Source organism: Sus scrofa, chromosome 3 (assembly GCF_000003025.6).
Source record: "Sus scrofa isolate TJ Tabasco breed Duroc chromosome 3, Sscrofa11.1, whole genome shotgun sequence".
NCBI classification, from domain to species: domain Eukaryota; kingdom Metazoa; phylum Chordata; class Mammalia; order Artiodactyla; family Suidae; genus Sus; species Sus scrofa.
In genome coordinates, this window is record NC_010445.4 from 87,080,197 (window position 1) to 87,099,965 (window position 19,769).

Sequence of the window (19,769 nt, forward strand, 5' to 3'; positions counted from 1 at the left end):
TGTGGTGTAGATCACAAACACAGCTCAGATCTGCTGTTACTGTGGCTGTGGCATAGGCCTGCAGCTCTAGCTCCAGTTTGACCCCTAGCCTGGGAACCTCCATATGCCACAGGTGCAGCCCTAAAAAGCGAAAAAAAAAAAAGAGAGAGAGAGAGGAAATGGAATGTAGAATTGATAAAAGCAAAAAGAAAAGTTCTATTGTAGTGCAGTGAAAACAAATCCGATCAGTATCTATGAGGATGCAGGTTCGATCCCTGGCCTTGCTCAGTGGGTCAGGGATCTGCATTGCTATGAACTGTGGTGTAGGTCACAGACAGAGCTCAGATTCTGTGTTACTGTGGCTATGGCCTAGGCCAGAAGCTATAGCTCCAATTCAACCCCCAGCGTGGGAACTTCCACAGCTGTGGGTGCAGCCCTATTAAAAAAAAAAAAAAAAAAAAAAAAAAAAAAACTAGTAGAAAGAACACAGTAAGATATTTAATTCTAAATAAATCAGTAATTTCATTAAACATAAATGGATGAAATAGTCTAATTTTAAAACAAAGGTTATATGACTACATAAAGAAACAAAACCCAACTATATGCTATTTACAATGGACACACAAAATATAATGAGAAAGAAACAATGAAAAAAATGGAAAAAAAATTCTATGCAAACACATTCAGAAATTAAGCTTGTATAACTCTACTGATATCGGAAAAAGTAACTTTAAGGCAAAAGGCATTATTAAAGATAGAGAGAAACTCTTTACAGTGATAAAAGTCTTAAGTCACCAGGAGAATACAATAAGTCTAAATTTGCATGTGCCAAATAACATGGACTCAAATTATATAAACAAAAAATTGACAGGTCTACCAAAAGAAGAAGCAAGTCCATAATCATAACCAGACAAAAAGTCAAAAACAAAGTCAATAAGGGTTTTGGACAATATGATCAAGCAAAATTGATTTAATGGACATATATAAAACATTATATCCAATGATTACAGAATATACATTCTTTGCAAAACATAGAGAACTTTCATAAAAATGATCATATACTGGGTCATAAAAACAGTCCAAAAAACTTGAAAGGATTGAAATTATATACAAGATGTTCTCTGACTATAAGGTATTTAGGTATAAATGAACAACAAAAAGATACCTAGAAAAGTGGGATATATTTAGAAACTAATAAATATATTTCTATGTAATTGATAGGTCAAAGAAAATTACACTAAAATTTAGAAAATAATTTTGAAAAAAATTTTAACTATACATTAAAAACTTATAAGATATAATTAAAACAGTGCTTACAAAAAATATGCCCTTTAAAATATATATTTTAAAAAGAAAGGCTAAAAAATAAATTCACTAAGCATCCATTTCAAGAAGTTAAGAAAAGAACAGCAAAAACAGCAAACTACAAAGAAAACTGAAGAAAGAAAATAATTGTAGCACAATTATAACAACAAAATTAATGAAACAGAAAATAACATATACAGAAAGGATCAAAAAAAAGGCAGAGGTTGGTTCTTTTAAATATTAATAATACTAATATAGGCCTAAGGAGAAAAAAAAAAAAAAAAAAACCACAGACAACTAATGTCAGAAATTAAAGGGAAAAACACGACAGACATTGAAATACTGAAAAGATAAGATTTTATATCAACAAATTGGAAATTTTAGAAAATATGGACAAAATTGACAAAATACAACTTACCAACATGGACAAAAGGAAAAGAAAATAGTTTTATAACTGCTAAATAACTTGAATCTATATTATAAAACATTTTCACAAAGAAAACTCCAGGCCCAAAAGTAATCGCTGATAGATTCTACTACTTATGGAACAATGCCAAAATTACATAAATTCTAGACTAACATAACTTTGACAATCTACCAAAAGATTATAAGGAAAGGAAAATTACAAATCAGTCTCTAACATGAACATAGATGGAAAAATCTCCCGCAATCCCACTCTTGGGCATCTATTTGGACAAAACTCTACTTAAAAGAGACACATGCACCCGCATGTTCATTGCAGCACTATTCACAAGAGCCAGGACATGAAAACAACCCAAATGTCCATCGACAGATGATTGGATTCGGAAGATGTGGTATATACACACAATGGAGTACTACTCAGCCATAAAAAAATGACATAATGCCATTTGCAGCAACATGGATGGAACTAGAGAATCTCATACTGAGTGAAATAAGCCAGAAAGACAAAGACAAATACCATATGATATCACTTATAACTGGAATCTAATATCCAGCACAAATGAACATCTCCACAGAAAAGAAAATCATGGACTTGTAAAATAGACTTGTGGCTGCCTGACGGGAGAGGGAGGGAGTGGGAGGGTTCGGGAGCTTGAGCTTATCAGACACAACTTAGAATAGATTTACAAGGAGATCCTGCTGAGTAGCATTGAGAACTATGTCTAGATACTCATGTTGCAACAGAACAAAGGGTGGGGGAAAAAATGTATACATGTAAGGATAACTTGATCCCCTTGCTGTACAGTGGGAAAAAAAATTAATGTAACTATATTAAATTTACCAAAAAAAAATGTAAGCAAACAGGAGTTCCTGTCATGGCTCAGTGGTTAACAAATCCAACTAGGATTGTGGATTCTATCCCTGGCCTTGCTCAGTGGGTTAAGGATCCAGCGTTGCCGTGAGCCGTGGTGTAGGTCACAGACATGGCTCGGATCTGGTGTTGCTGTGGCTGTGGTGTAGGCCAGCAACTACAATTCTGATTAGACCCCTAGCCTGGGAACCTCCATATGCCATGGGAGCAGCCCTAGAAAAGACAAAAAAAAAAAAAGTAAGCAAACAATATCCAGCAATATATAAAAAGGAAAATTGATCATGACTAATATAAGTTTATTCTAGGAATACAGTATTGATTAGAATTAGAATATTAATCAATATAATCTCCTGGAGTTCCAGTTGTGGCACAGCAGAAATGAATCCAACTGGTATCATGAGGATGTGGGTTTGATCCCTGGCCTTGCTCAGTTGTTCAGAGATCCAGCATTGCCGTGATCTGTGGTGTAGGCAGCAGACACCGCTCAGACCCCATGTTGCTGTGGCTGTGGTGTAGGTCGGCAGCTGTGGCTCCTATAAAACCCCTAGCCTGAGAATTTCTATATGCCATGGGTGTGGCCCTAGAAAGCAAAAAATAATAATAATAACTTCTCCCAATAACAGAATAAATAAAAATTATATCAAAATTTTAATCAATACAGAGAAAGTATTGATAGGATTCAGTATCCATTTGTGATTTTAAAAGTAGAAGAAATTTTAATAACCCTATAAAGAGTATCTACCAAAAAAGCTTATACCAAGAACACTATTTAAGAGTAAAATGTTGAAAGCTTGAGATTAGTAACAAGACATGGATGTGGACTATCACAATTACTTCTGTTCAGTATTGTACTTGAAGTCCTAACCAGTGTAGTTAGCAATAAAGAAATAAAAAGTGAAAGAATATGAAAGGAAAAAATAAAACTCTCAATATTGTCAATGATATACACATAAAACTCAAAAGAATCTTTAAGCAAATTGTTAGACTCAACAAATAAGTCTAGAAAAGTCGTTGGAAATGAGGCAATACATACTCAATTGTATTTCTATATATCAGCAATAAATAAGAAAGAGCTTAAAAGATAGCATTTATAGTAGCATCAAAACTATCAAATACCACTGGAGCTCAACTTCCCTCATAAAAACAACAAAATTACAACCAAATGGTGAGCAACCTTCAACCAAATGTAGTGGAAACTTTCAAAAAGATATCCTACTACAGAATACAAAGAGGAGGACACATCAAGAGGTAGAAGGGGCAATTACGTGATATAAGCAACCCCATACCTCCTGGGTGGGAAGCCCCACAGACTGGAAAGTAACTGTATCACAGAGACTCAGCTACAGGAGTGAGAGTTCTGAGCTCCACATCAAACTCCCATGCCTGGAGATCTGGCACTGGGAGAAAGAGCCCTTGGAGCATCTGGCATTAAAGGCCAGTGGGGCTAGTGTGCAGGAGCTCCGCGGGACTGGGGGAAATGGAGACCCCATTCTTGAAGGGTGCACACAGACTTTCATGTGCACTGGGTCCCAGGGCAAAGCAAAGTTTCCACAGGAATCTAGGTTGGACCTTTCTGCAGTTCTTGGAGGATCTCCTGGGAAAACAGGGGTGAATGTGGCTTGTTGTGGGGGAAGAAAATTGGAAGCAAAGCTCTTGGAAATATTCATCAGCATGCCTTTCTCTGGAGGTGCCCCTTTTGGGAAAACCTGGCCCCACCCATCAGTACTGAGAAGCCCCAGGCCATACAATAATCCAGGAGGGATCACAGCACCACCCATCAGTAAAAGACTCCCAAGGCACACAGCTGCCTCTAATCTCATCCAGAGACAAAGCCCCACCCACAAGAGGGATAGGAATCAGCCCCACCTACAAGTGGGCAGGCAACAGTCCCTTCCATTAGGAAGCCTACAGCAAGCCCCCATATCAGCCACAAGGGGGGCAGACACCAGAAGTAAGAGAGGTTACAACTCTATTGTCTGCAAAAAGGTTACCACACCAAAAACCTATAAAAATGAAAAGACAGAGAACCATAACTCAGATAAGGGAGAAAGGAAAAAAACCCAGAAAAAAAGCTAAGTGAACAGGAGATTATCAGCCCCCAGGAAAAAGACTTTAGACTGTTGATGCCAAAGATGATGCAAGACATTGGAAATAAACTGGAGGCAAAGACAGATAATTTAAAAGAAACACTGAGCAAAGAAATACAAGATATAAAACTTAAGCAAGAAGAGATCCAAAATACAATAACTGAAATAAAAAATTCATTAGAAGCAACCAACAGCAGAATACACGAGGCAGAAGAAATAAGCAAGGTGGAGGACAGACTAGTGGAAATCATGGATGTGGAACAGAAAGGAGAAAAAAGATTGAAAACAAATGAAGGGAGTCTCAGAGAACTCTGGGACAACAGTAAAAGAACCAACATCCATATTATAGGGGTGCCAGAAGAAGAGAGAAAGGGACAGAAAAATATTCAAAGAGATAATAGCTGAAAAATTCCCTAACATGGGAAAGGAACCACTCACTCAAATCCAGGAAGTGCAATGAGTGCACATAAAATAAACCCAAGGAGAAATACCCCAAGACACATATTAATCAAACTGACCAAAATTAAATACAAAGAGAAAATATTGAAAGCAGCTAGGGAAAAGAAACAAACAACATACAAGGGAACCCCAATAAGGTTATTGCAGACCAGAAGGGAGTGGCATGATATACTTAATGTGATGAAAGGAAAAAAAACCTCCAACCAAGATTACTTTACCTAGCAAGGCTCTCATTCAGATTTGAAGGGGAAATCAAAAGCTTTACAGATAAGCAAAAGCTAAGAGAATTCAGCAACACTAAACCAGCTTTACAACAAATACTAAAGGAATTGCTCTAGGCAGAAAAGAAAAGGCCACAACCAGAAACAAAAATACCGCAAATGACAAGGCTCACCAGTAAAGGCATATATACAGTAAAGATAAGAAATATCCATGCACAATTATGCTACCAAAGTCTGAAATTGTGAGAAGAGGAGGGTGCAAATGCAGGACACTGGAGATGCACTTGCAATTAAGAGACCAACAACTTAAAACAATCTCATATATATATATATAGACTCCTATATCAAAAGCTCAGGGTAACTGCAAACCAAAAATCTACAACTGATACACAAACAAATTAAAAAAATCAACTCAAATACAACATTAAAGATAGTCATCAAACCACAAGAGGAGAGAACAAGAGAAGGGAAGAAAAAAGAGCAATGAAAACAAATCCAAAGCAATTAATAAAATAGCAATAAGAACACACATATCAATAATTACCTTAAATGTTAAATGGACTAAACACCCAACCAAAAGATGTAGACTGGCTGAATGGACACAAAAACAAGACCCATATACATGCTGTCTTCAAGAGACCCACTTCACTTCTAGGGACACATACAAACTGAAAGTGACAGGATGGATGAAAATATTCCATGCAAATGGGAATCAAAAGAAAGGTGGAGTAGCAATACTCATATTAGACAAAATAGACTTTAAAATGAAGAATATTTTAAGAGACAAGGAAGGTCACTACATAATGATCAAAGGATCAACCCAAGAAGAAGATATAACAATTTTAAATATCTATGCACCCAACATAGGATTGCCACAATATATAAAGCAACTGCTAACAACCTTAAAAGGAAAAATCAACAACACAATAATAGTGGGGGAGTTTAACACCCCACTTACAGCAATGGACAGATCATCCAGACAGAAAATCAATAAGGAAACACAGGCCCTGAATGAAGCATTAGACCAGATGGACTTAGATATTTATAGGACATTCCATCCAAAAACAACAGAATTCTTCTCAAGTGCACATGGAACATTCTCTAAGACTAATCACATCCTGGGATACAAATCAAGCCTCATTAACTTTAAGAAAACTGAAATTATATCAAGCAACTTTTCCAGCCACAACGCTATACAACAGGAAATCAACAACAAGAAAAAACCTGCAAAAACACAAACACATAGAGACTAAACAACATGCTACTAAACAAACAATGGATCACTGAAGAAATCAAAGAGGAAATTAAAAAATACCCAGAATGAACATTCCAGTAATTAAAATTATAACACCCCAACCGTAGTTCTTCTTTTGGATTTAACTTTACATATTTTGTTATTCTATTTTGTAAGTCTTGCTTTTATTTTCACTTACAGAATTTTATTGTGTAACATTTGATACATTGTACATAATATAAGGAACACCTGTATAGAAAAAAAAAAACTATGGAGTTCCCATAGTGGCTCAGCAGAAAGGAATCCAACTAGGAACTATGACGTTGTGGGTTCAATCCCTGGCCTCGCTCAGTGAATTAAGGATCCTGCATTGCCATGAGCTGTGGTGTAGGTTGCAGATGCAGCTCAGATCTGGCATTGCTGTGGCTGTGGTGTAGGCCAGCAGCAACAGCTCCAATTGGACCCCTAGCCTGGGAACTTCCATATGCCGCAGGTGCGCCCTAAAAAGGACAAAAGACAAAAACAAAAACAAAAAACTATCAAATGCCTTGGGAGCAAATAAATACACAAGAACTTTTTTGCAGAAAATTATAAAACACTATTAAGAGTATTAAAGAAGAACAAAATAAATGAGATTTATCACATTTATGACATAAATTCTCCCTAAATTTACCAATACACTTAATCCAGTCCCAGTCAAAAGTCAACAGGTTATTTTGTAGAACTCGACAAATTGATCTATAAGTTACATGGTAATGAAAGGTACTGGAATAGCCACACTATATTGATGAAGAATATAAGTTAGAATAACTTGCCTACCATATGCTAGGACTTATGATAAGGCTACAATAATTTTTTTTCAAGATAATCTGTGATGTTATTAAACATGACACAGATAGGTTTTTTTTTTTCTCTTTGCTTCCTTTATTTATTTTTTTTACCTTTCATTTTTTTTTCCTACTCTACAGCATGGTGACCCATAAGGCTACAAGAATTAACAGGTCATGGTATTGGTGCAAGAATAGACAAACAAATGAAAGTGAATACAGAATCCAGAATCAGGCTCATGCAAATGATCCATGGACACTTGAAATTGCAGGAGAAAGATATTTGCTTAATACTAATTCATCAACCCATATAATTATATGTGATGCATTACTCTATATATGTGTTATAGTACACTATAAAAAAAAATACCAGTGCATTGATGCTTAAAACTAAAAATAATAGTAGTAAAGTACTACAGAAGAATAAAATTGTTACAAACTATGATTATACCAAAATATGAAGAAACCAAATTAGTAGTTCAAAGTAATTGTTACACTAAATGTGAAGAGACTGAATTCTGACATTAAAAGAAAAAAATTTTCAAAATGTGTTAAACAACCAAACATAGCTATATGTTGTTTACAAAAAGTACCCTTAAAATGATCAAGAATGGATAAAAATATAAAGGTAAGCATAGAAATATAAGCGAAATGTACATTTAAAAGAAGGAGTAGCAAGGTAGAAATTAAATTTAAAAGCATTAAAATGTATAAAGACAAACACTATGTAATGAAAAAAGGTACTGTTTATGAAGACTACACAAGCCATAAATTTGTATGTATCAAACAACACAATAGCAAGAAATGCAAAGAAAAATTAAATTGCAATAACTTGAAAACATATGTAGAAAGACTTCGATATACCACTTTCACAATAAGTTCATTTAGTTGTCAAAAAATGGAACTGAATAACATAATAAACACACTCAAATATGTATATATACCTATATATTTTATATATGTTCTATATATATTTAATATATATGTTATTTTATATATATATGTATATATGAAATCTCATATGCCTTAGAAAGAGAATATACCTTCTTTTAAGGTCTCTTTTACAGTAAATATTGTTGCATATCTCCCAAGCAGCCATTCCTCTTTCTCTTCCTTCTTGATACCAAATCCCACTTGTTAGGAAGAAAGCTAAAAATGCCAGATACTTCCCTAACATCACTTGAAGCCAGGCATAGGCCTGAGACCTTGCTTTGTCCAGTGGGACCTGTAGCGAAATATGCCAGAGTCTTCTAAGAATTTCCTCCACGAGAAGAGAAAGCTGTATGATGAAAAAGCCTCACATTCTTCCTGCCTCTGAATTGATCCTATGAGGGTGTGAAGGATTTGCAGGCAAGCAAAAGGGATAGAAAGCCAAGAGGGTCCCCAGAAAAACTGACCCTAGAGTCCTAACAAAATGGAGCCATTGAACCAACTCTGGAACTACCTGCCCTGGTCTTTTTGGAAAGTGAGAAAAATCAGGCCCTTCATTAAGCCACTTTTAATCAGACTCTCTCTTACTTGCAGCCTAAAACATCCTAATTGCATCACCCATCCTAACTGATCTATCCAAAATAAATCATGTTATCATAAGAATTTAACAATTTTTTTAAAGTAGAGATCTAGGCCCCATCTCAGATCATAATCAAATAAAAATCGAAATGTTATAAAAAGTGACTAAAAAAACCATAACCACTGGAAACTTAAAAAAAACATAACCAAAACACCATTGGATATTTTCTCAAAGAGAAATAAAACATGAAATTACAAACTACCCAGAAAGCAATGAAAAGAATACTTTTCACCAAAACCTATAGAACAAACCAAAAGCAGTGTTCAGGGGGAAATGGCTAATCACTATCATTAACATAAAAAGACTAAAACTAAAGACAACTACCACTCACATTGAAGATGTAGAGACCAAGCAACAAAGAAATAAAAAAGAGGAAATAAGATAAAAGTTGAGAAGTTCCCTTGTGGCACAGCAGGCTAAGGATAAGGCCTTGTCACTGCAGCAGCTTGGCTTGCTGCTGTGGCCTGGGTTTGATCCCTGGCCGGGAAACTTCCACATGCCACAGGCACAATCCAAAAAAAAAAAAAACACCAACAAGCTGAAATTAATGAAGTAGAAAACCAAAAAAGTAAAAATGATCAATAAATCCAAAAGTTAAGATATCCCAAGGAAATAGACAAATTTCCTCTGAGACTGATTAAGGAAAAACAAGGAGAGAATAAATCTGTATATGACTAGGAATTTTCAAAGAAGAAATAAACACAAATACAAGAGAGGCTTTTTTTTTAATGATAAATTAAAATTGGAAACCCTAGAACAACTGGATAAGAAATAATGAGATAATGAGATAACCCTTATAAGAATAGGCCAGAAAGCTGGCTCTCTTTGCACCATGTAGGATACAATAAGTCAGCAGTCCGCAATCTAGAAAAGGGCCTTCACCAAACCTTGCCCTGCTGACACCCCGAACTTGCACTTGCAGCCTTCATAACTGCAAGAATTCCTGTTGCTTATAAACTACCCTGTCTATGATACATTGTTACAGTAGCCCAAACTAAGACAAATCTTTAGGAATAAATTCAGCAAGAAGTATAACACATATATGACAACAACCATAAGATCACATTAAAGGATAAATTTTAAAATCTGAGCAAATGAAATACGTCCATATTCTTAGATGGGAAGATTTAATGTCAATTCTCTTAATATCTGAAAATGTGCAATTAAAAGACAAGTAAAATATGGATTCCTAAAAGAGAAAAAAGACAGTAAGTAAAAGCCGAGGAAATCTGAATAAACTATGGACTTTAGTTAATGCTAAGGCATCAATATTGGTTCATTAATTGTAAAATATGTATACTAACGTAAAGTGTTAATAGGGGAAATGGTGAGTATTCAGAAACTCTCTGTACTATCTTCCCAATCCCAATTTTTCTCTAATTCTAAAACTGTTTTTAAAAACAAGGTTGGAGTTCCCGTGGTGGCACAGCGGTTAACGAATCCGACTAGGAACCAGGAGGTTGCGGGTTCGATCTCTGCCCTTGCTCAGTGGGTTAACGATCCGGCGTTGCCTTGAACTGTGGTGTAGGTTGCAGACGCGGCTCGGAGTCTGCGTTGCTGTGGCTCTGGCGTAGGCTGGCAGCTACAGCTCCAATTAGACCCCTAGCCTGGGACCTCCATATGCCACAGGAGCGGCCCAAGAAATGACAAAAAGATAAAAAAAATAAAAAAATAAAAAAAAACAAGGTTTATTTCAATAACGTATTCGTAAAAACAATTAGGGAAGTTTTTTAAAAAATAGAATTCCAATTAAATGACAAAAGTATCTTAAAGTTTAGAGAGAAAATAAATGTCCAAGAAAGCAAATAAATGAATGAAAAAGAATAGGTAAAGAAAATGTACTATAAAGCCACTGTAATTAAATCAATACAAAGTCTTAGTTTAGGAATAGATAAATCAATCTGCAGACTAGAATAGAGAATCCAGAAATAAAATTCAGTTTATATGAGATTTTAATATGACAAAAACATATTTCAACTCAATGAGGAAAGGGTGACTGTTTAATAAATGATGCTGGCACAACTGGCTACCTATTTGGTAGAAGATAGTCCCCAGTCTCATATTAGAAATAAAAAACAAATTCCAGATGGAGTAGATTCCTAATGTAATAAATAAAACATCAAAAAATAAGAAGAAAAGCTGGGAAACAACACTTACAATCTGTTTTTAACCAGAAAGAAAAGATAGCCACATGAGTTTATAAAAATGAAAAACAATTTATGTTGCAAAAGCTGTCATAAACAAAACCAATAGGCAAATGATAGGTTTGGGGAAATACTTGCAAAAGAGATAACAGATGAGTTAACAGTTGTCACCAGTATACAAAGTGCTTTTAAAAACTGGCAAGAGACAAGCAATCCAGTGGGAAAATTGGTAAAGAATGTGAAATGGGAATCCATGAGAACAAATCCACAGAGCACAAAGATGCTTCAACTAACTAGTAATTAGAGGAATGAAAATTATAGTTAAAAAAAATACACCACTCTACATCCAATCCGATAAAAGAAAAATGAGAGAGCAACAGTACCAAATGCCAACAGGATGAAGAGAAAAAAAAATTAAATTGTTTACAGCTGTTCTGAAAAGCAGTTGGGCAAATATTTTCACGTTAAAAGTACACAGACACTTCAACCAACAAATCGCAGTCCTGGAAATCTATCCCATAAAAATAAAATCACCACTAAAATGTTTATTACAGCATTGCTCTTATTGTGGAAAAAACAAAAAGTGAGAAAATGAATTCCCAGAAATAAGGGAGTAAATAGTTATACATTTAAACTGTGGAATCAGAAAAGAAAATCATGGACATGAAGAACAGACCTGTGGTTGCCAAGAGGGAGGAGGAAGGAGTAGGAGGGACTGGGAATTTGGGGTTAATAGATGCAAACTATAGCGTTTTCAATGGATAAGCAATGGGATCCGGCTGTATAGCTCTGGAAACTATGTATGGTCACTTGTGATGAAGCATGATAATGTGAGAAAAAAGAATGTATATATGTAAAAAAAATAAAAATACAATTTAAAAAAAAAATAAACTGTGGAATATCAAGCAGTCATTAAAAAGAATGAGTTAGAGCTATACCATTTGACTTGGATTTTCCTGGATGTATTTTTGAATAATAAAAGTAAGATGGGAAGATGTACATATATCGTGGTCCCATTTTTAAAAACAAAACACCGAATAATACCCCCAAATAGACACGCATCCAAGACTCTGTGTGTGTGTGTGTGTGTGTGTGTGTGTGTGTGTGTGTGTGTAAGCAAACATGGAGACAAATATAGAAGGAAACACACACAGGTTGCTAACAGATGACTGGCAGTGCAGCAGCGAAGAGGGATGTGCAAAGGTTGGAAAGGAAAAGGGGGCAAAACATATGATTACAGTGATGTTAAAATTAATCAAAAACTTGCTATGACATGGATTAGGATATAACGTGATCGGCATGAGCATCCATCCTGCATGTGGTCCCCACAACCAAACTCTTTCATAGTCATCTGGCATTTCTCATCCATTGAACTATTAGTTCTGTATAAATAACTCCTATGGTCCTCTCATTTGTGCATTTTGTGACCATCCTACTGAAAAATATGACTTTTCCATTAACTATTATCCCCTATTTTATGAAACTGAATTTCAGACCCCATTTTTCAAGCTGGGGTAGGATTTTACACACAAATGCAAATATGTACCTCTACATAAAGAAATTAGGAAAAATAAGGAGTTGGTAGTTTCATATTACCTGGGTGTTGAATGTCCACAAAGCAAAAAAAACTAGTTACAGGAAAATATTCATAAAGTATTCTATTTCGGTAAAAGCAAACCCTAATTATAAATGCATAATTAAATATTTTAAGTGAAAAAGAAAGTTTGGAAAGGATTCATAAAGCCACTGGCCCAGGTTACATAAAGGGGAGAGAAGTAGAGAGGAGGGTCCAATTACTAGCTTAGCTTTTATACTGCTCTGCATTTTATTACTTCACTTATTACATGAAAAATCTATTGCTTTTGAAGTCTAAAAAATTAAGTAAACAAAGATGAACTACAAAAAGTAACAAAATAATATAGGTATTAATTAGTACCTACCTCATGAGATCCATTGTGAAGATTAAACGAGATAATCCATAAAAAGCATTTAGCCTATTACCTAACATGTTGCAAATGTTCAATAAATAGTAGCTATTTTTTTATTAAAAAAACAACTACAGAGAGCAGTGGAAATTAGGAAGCTGAAAAGATAAAAGTCTTTGAAAATGACATTGTGAACATACATAAGGCACTTTTTCCCCTTATTACTGAATCTGGTCTCCTTTGCACAGTAAGACTAATATCATGGTAACTATATAGCTTACCAAACACACTTTCATTAACAGTACAAATAAAACTACATTTAGGTAAATGAGATAATTAGTAAAAAGGAAGTGGCAAACGTTTTGCCCTTCAAGCTCTTTAAGAACTTCAAGAACCACTGTAAAGCACTATGCTTCTATCACAACCACTTTAAACAAGAAATACCTGGAGGATAGAACACAATTCATACAAATTGGAGAGTGATGCTATTGCTCTTTTTGATGGCCTGCCCACGTGAGAAATCCATTCCTAAAGGTAGAAATTCCACTCTCAACTCTCAGAATTTCTTTGCTGGTCTGCCTAAAAGCATGATGATTCAATGATAATCTACAAACTGAATTTGGTCCATCAATTCTATTCTTACTTTCCAACCAAACATTGGAATAGGCTCATAAATTGCATGCATGGGTTATTAGCCTTTTTACTTACATGGAATTGACTTTCTCTTCAGGGCCTTGCACTTGGCCTGTCACAGTGCCTTTGCTGGTATTCTTCACCCAGCCAACCACTCCTATTTTCCTAGCTTCATCTTCAGTGTACTGGTTTCAGGAGAAAACAAGAGAGAAGAATCAAAAGTGAGAATTTAGGGAGTTCCCATTATGGCTCAGCAGAAATGAACCTGACTGGTAGCCATGAGGATGTGGGTTTAATCCCTGGCCTCCATCAGTGAGTAGGGGATCTGAGTTTGCTGTGAGCTGTGGTGTAGGTTGCAGACGCACCTAAGGTCTGGCATTGCTGTGGCTGTGGTATAGGCTGGTAGCTGCAGCTCTAATTCAACCCATAGCTTGGGAATATCCATATGCCACAGATGTGGACCTAGAAAGCAAAAAAAAAAATTTTTTAAGTCTGAATTTATAACATGCTTGATTCTAACATTCAAAAAATACTAAGCTGATCATTTTTTTCCCTAAAGTATTGTATGGTAGTATCTGTATTTACAAGAACTTTCATTTAAATGGTATTCATTTAAATGGTATTTTTCATTAAAAATACCATTAAATTCATTAAATTCTACTTTCAGTAAAGACCAGCACATCATGAGAAAATAAACAGATAGTGGGAAGTATTTCAGATAATAGTTTCACTGATGTGTTTTGAGATCCATAAAATTCAGTTGTATTGCCCTCATGCCTGCCAGTGCTAAATTACATTGTCAGTCTGGGTTCCAAAGGATGATCACAACAAGATTCTCAATCACTGAGAAAAAAAATCCAATTATTATCAATAAAAAGTATTGGATTAAAAGATTCCAATGTTTCTGTTGGCTCTGGACTTGCCACGCAAATGTTCTGACTAAGAGTACATTGATTTCTCCTATTATTCTTAATTTAAAATTCCTTTTCCCATTTGCAAATTCAGTTATGCTACTGGCAAATGAAAACCCTGCTACATTTTGATTTTGAATGACTTTAAACCACTAAACATACTAAAACTCTATGGATCCAGTCTGCAAGCACTTTTTAGAAACGTGCTCTTCTCCTGTTTGAAGGCCAGGGTGACCAATTCTACACTCCACATCCCCAACTAAATGAAGCAACACAAACCAAGACGATTACAGCTAGAACTGATGGAAGGGCTGGTTCTGAAAATAAGTCAAGCCTTCACAGATTATGGAAAAGGAGAAAAGCTGAACTTGAGGGGATGGGACTATCTCAAAATGCACAGACTTGATTTGAGGGAACCTATTAGAACCCTCAGGGATCAGAAACAGAAACCTAGCTAGTGACTCCCACGTCAGCTAGTAGGTTAGAATACACCACATTTAACTTTTAGGGAAGGAGTACTATACTTTTAAAATAGATGTTTTTTAAGCATTTTTAAATAAATAACTACTTCAAAGATTTTAAAAGTAACAAGGAGTTTTAACTTTTAAAAACCTACAAACCACTTCCTCATGCCACATGGTTGTTTCTCATTTTGCAATTCAAGATGTGTATGTACCCTAGGAGTTCCCACTGTAGCACAGTGGGTCAAGAATCTGACTGTAGGTGCTCAGGTCGCTGCAGAGGTGAGGGTTTGATGCCTGCCCAGCAGAGTAGGTTAAAGGATCCGGTGTTGCTGCTTTAGTATAGGTCGCAGTTATGGCTAGGATTCAATTCCTGGCCCAGGAACTTCTATATGCCATGGATGCAGTCATAGGGAAAAATAAAAGATAGGTACCCTTGACTGAGGGATTCCTCCATCCAGAACAAGTGGAAGATCCCATACTTGGTATTAAATATACCTAATCAAAATGTTTAATTAGATCACCCCCAAGAGAGGTACTTCTAAAATTCATAGAAATATTAACAAAAAACTAAGATGGCTGTAATGTTTTTGATAGACTACTTTTAAAAGACGTCCTTAATAAAAATCTCAACCAGTAATTTGAAAGAAATAAAATATTTCTTCATTTGCTGTTCAGGACAGGAAATAAGCAATAGATCAGCACTAAGTAGAAAACTGGTCTGTAACTAGAAATAACAGTGGGAGGCAATGACAGAAACTAACAAGCAGATTGTATTGACTTACCATTCTGAAGCAAACACCTGTATAAGAGAAAGATGAAAAGAAATGTCAGCTTTTCCACCTTTTAAAAAGTTATATATTTCCTGACTTAACTTTCATCTCATTTATTAAATAGTAAATGAAATGAACAAAATCTTTAATATCTGAATATATTCAGAAAGCAGTTTTTTAATTCTTTTCTTTTAAAACAAAAAGAGACAGGGAAGATTATTTTTGGAGAAAAAGAATAATATTCTGAAACCAAAGTATAATTAAATGCCAAACTGCATATTCATTCTATTTTAAAATTTTAAATAAAACAAAATATTCACTCCTAGAACAGTTGAGTATGTTGGCATAAAATTTACTCACCCTCAGCTTTTAGAATGTCTTCTTTAAATACAAGGACTAAATTCAAGTTTAAATGTAACAAAACATTTCTATTTTAATTTTAATTCCACAACCTAGAAAAGGCAATTGATCCATGATTGCCAACAGCTGGGTGTAGGAAGGAAAGGCGAGCTGGAAAGGAGCTCAAGGGAACTTTTGGGGGGGGTGATTGGACTGTTCTCTGTCTCAGTTGTGGTAGTGGCAGTGATGGTTACATGACTGCATGCATTTATCAAAACGCACTGTATACTAAAAAGGGTGAATGTTACCGAATGTAAATTATACCTCAATGTTTTTTAATTAAGGGAAAAAAATACATTGGCAAATCCCAGGGGAAAAGATCAAACCAATCTCAAGGAGGTCAAAAGACAGCTTCTCCAAACAGCAATGGAGCCTGGTTAAGAGGATACAGAAGAGATCAGTGGCTTAGGTAATTTTACGCAGTTTCATAAGCAGATTTATAATAAGAAGGAACATCATTTGTTTCCGATGGCAGTGTGTTGTGGAACCAAATGAATACGAAGGAAGAGTAGTGAAGGCAATAAAGACAGGATAGTATCATGAATGAAATTTTTAAGGGCCTAGAAAAATATTTTAGAAGATGTCTATAAAATGTGGAGGAATGATGAGGAGAAAGTATTGACCTGAAGGGGACTCAGAAAGGCAATATGTTATAGAGATGGAAGGAAAGACATGAGTTAGTAATATAGAAGGAATGGGCAGAAAATTTAAAAGATGCTTCAGGTCAACCAGACCATGTAGAAGAGAGAGATGAAACAGGCTGAATTGTGGAGAAGGGTGAGGTCCTTTTATCCTAAAAGTGAGGGAATCCCAGAAGATGCTGACTAAGAGCTGAAGGTTTGGGTCCAGGCATATTGTAATATTCCCTTCTTGAGTTCCTCAACAGTGAACGATCCCAAATGATGTTCACATTAAGAAAGCACATGAGGCAGTTCCCGTCCTAGAGCAGTGGAAATGAATCCCAGTAGGAACCATGAACTTTCAGGTTTGATCCCTGGCCTCATTCAGTGGGTTAAGGATCTGACATTGCCATGAGCTGTGGTGTGGGTTGCAGACGTGGTTCAGATCTGGCATTGCTGTGGCTCTGGGAACCTCCATATGCCGCGGGTGCGGCCCTAAAAAGACAGACAAAAAAAAAAAAAAAAAAAAGAAAGCACATAAGAGAGTTCCAGTCATGGCTCAGCAGAAACAAATCTGACTATCATCCATGAGGATGTGGGTTTGATCCCTGGCCTCACTCAGTGGCTTAAGGATCCAGCATTGCCCTGAGCTGTAGTGTACATCACAGACTTGGCTCAGACCTCACGTTGCTGTGGCTAGTGTAGGCCAGCAGCTGTAGCTCCGATTCGACCCTTAACCCATACAGAACTTCCATATGCCTTGGGTGTGGCCCTAAAAGAACAAAAAAAAAAAAAAAAAGCACATGCAACTGATGGAAACAGAAATGGAAACATATGGTTCACCTCTTTCAAATTCAAAGAGTGGTCCATGACTTAGAGGCACCAATATCACCTGAGAGTTTTTTAGAAAACTGCATTATCAGGATTCTCCCCAGACCTAAAGAAACAGAAACTCTGCAGGTTGAGTCCAGAAACCCAAGTTTAACACACTCTCTCCAGGTGATACAGGAGTAGAAAGATCAGAATCAATGGTTGGCTCTACCTTAAAGGGAGGTCTGGGAAAGTTTTGAAAAGTGGCTCTACCTTAAAGGGAGGTCTGGGAAAGTTTTGAAAAGGATTTATATTTCAGGTCAAGAATTGCATCACAAACGGGAAAACTCAAAACTCAAATCTAGGGTAGTACAGATCTGATGCATTTCCCATTGATGCTGTTCCCGTTCGTGTTGGTAATAAATCATATGTTGCATATCAATATTGCCTCAGCTATTTTTACAAGTCAGCGGCACTACATGAAAGAAACTATGGACAATGACAATGAAACGGAAAAAATAAAACCAGAGCTGCACTCTAACTGGACTTGGTGTTGCAGCAGGCCAGGCAGCCTGTTCTTTAGACAGCTCCCTCCACCCCTACCACTTGCTAGGAGAAATAGGAGGGCTGCCAGAAAGGGAGGTTTACAACATGCTGCCCACTTCCAACCACTACCCCACCCCCACCCCTACCCCATGTGAAGAGCAACATCCTTGCAACATTTTATAATCCCCAGCAGCCCTTCCACCATCTATTTACTGATGACAGAAAGGCCATTTGCTTAAGGTGACATGCTTTGAGGAATTGTTTAAAGAGGTATCCAACATACTGCAAGGTCAAGGAAATCACCCACTTCAGTCTATGAAATATTTTACTCACACAGACATAATCTAAGAATCAGGTAACTCAAATATCTAATAAGCACACTATTGGACTTTTTGATTGTTCACTTAACAAATATTCATTAACTGTCTAATTCTAAAAGCAGAGAATGAGGAGTTCCCATCATGGCGCAGTGGTTAACGAATCAGACCAGGAACCATGAGGTTTTGAGTTCGGTCCCTGTCCTTGCTCAGTGGGTTAAGGATCCAGCGTTGCTGTGAGCTGTGGTGTAGGTCACAGACGCGGCTCAGATACCGAGTTGCTGTGGCTCTGGCATAGGCTGGCAGCTACAGCTCCGATTCAACCCCTAGCCTGGGAACCTCCATATGCCATGGGAGCGGCCCTAGAAAAGGCAGAAAGACAATAAATAAATAAATAAATAAAAGCAGAGAAAGAGATGAGTAAATAAGACCATCCCTGCTATCTAGGAGTTTGCAGTGTAGTGGGGAAGATAGACAAGTAAACTGGCAATTAAAACGTAGAAGGGGGAATTCCCTCGTGGCTCAGTGGTTAACAAACCTGACTAGCATTGTGAGGACACGGGTTCAGTACCTGGCCTTGATCAGTGGGTTAAGGATACACGTTGCAGTGAGCTGTGGTGTAGGTTGCAGACGCAGCTTGGATCTGGTGTTGCTGTGGCTGTGGCATAGCCCAACAGCTGCACCTCAAATTCAATCCCTAGCATGGGAACTTCCATATGCTGCAGGTGTGGCCCTAAAAAAAAAAAGTTGAACATAACAGGTACAAACTTCCAATTATAAGATAAATAAGTGCTAGGGATGTAAGGAACAACATGATAAAAATAATTAACATATGAAAGTCGTTAAGAGAGTCAATTCTTAGAGTTCTCATCCCAAGGGAAAAAAAATTCTGTTTCTTTTCTTGTCTATATGAGATGATGGATGTCCACTAAACTTACTGTGAGAGTCATTTCATGATGTATGTAAGCTGAATCATTATGTTGTATATTTTAAACTTATACAGTACATCAATTATATCTCAACAAAACTGGGGAAAAATAAAAATAAAGAAAATTTTAAATAAATAAGACAGAGTAATTATGAGTTGTAAAATACATAAACCAGGATGCAAGTGGGATTTCATGGGACAAAAATATGATCCTGTCTTAGGTGATTTTAAAGCAGGCTTACTGAAAATGTATCTTAGAGTTGAGACTTCAATGATGAGTAAAATTTAGTATAATGAGAATGGAATAACATTACAGATGGAAGAGC

The 19,769-nt window shown here is 36.3% G+C and overlaps 1 protein-coding gene across 3 annotated transcripts in view; it reads right to left on the reverse strand.

The window, feature by feature from the left end:
- Positions 1-19,769, reverse strand: part of ACYP2 (acylphosphatase 2) — a 285,742-nt gene that overhangs the window by 134,562 nt on the left and 131,411 nt on the right. For all 3 annotated transcript variants that reach the window (XM_021088229.1, XM_021088228.1, XM_013992776.2), the window contains 2 exons: positions 15,836-15,852; positions 13,754-13,863 (listed from right to left, as the gene is read on the reverse strand). In XM_021088229.1, the coding sequence (XP_020943888.1) occupies positions 13,754-13,863; positions 15,836-15,838 (113 nt within the window). In that variant the 5' untranslated portion in view covers positions 15,839-15,852. The remainder of the gene's footprint in view (positions 1-13,753; positions 13,864-15,835; positions 15,853-19,769) is intronic.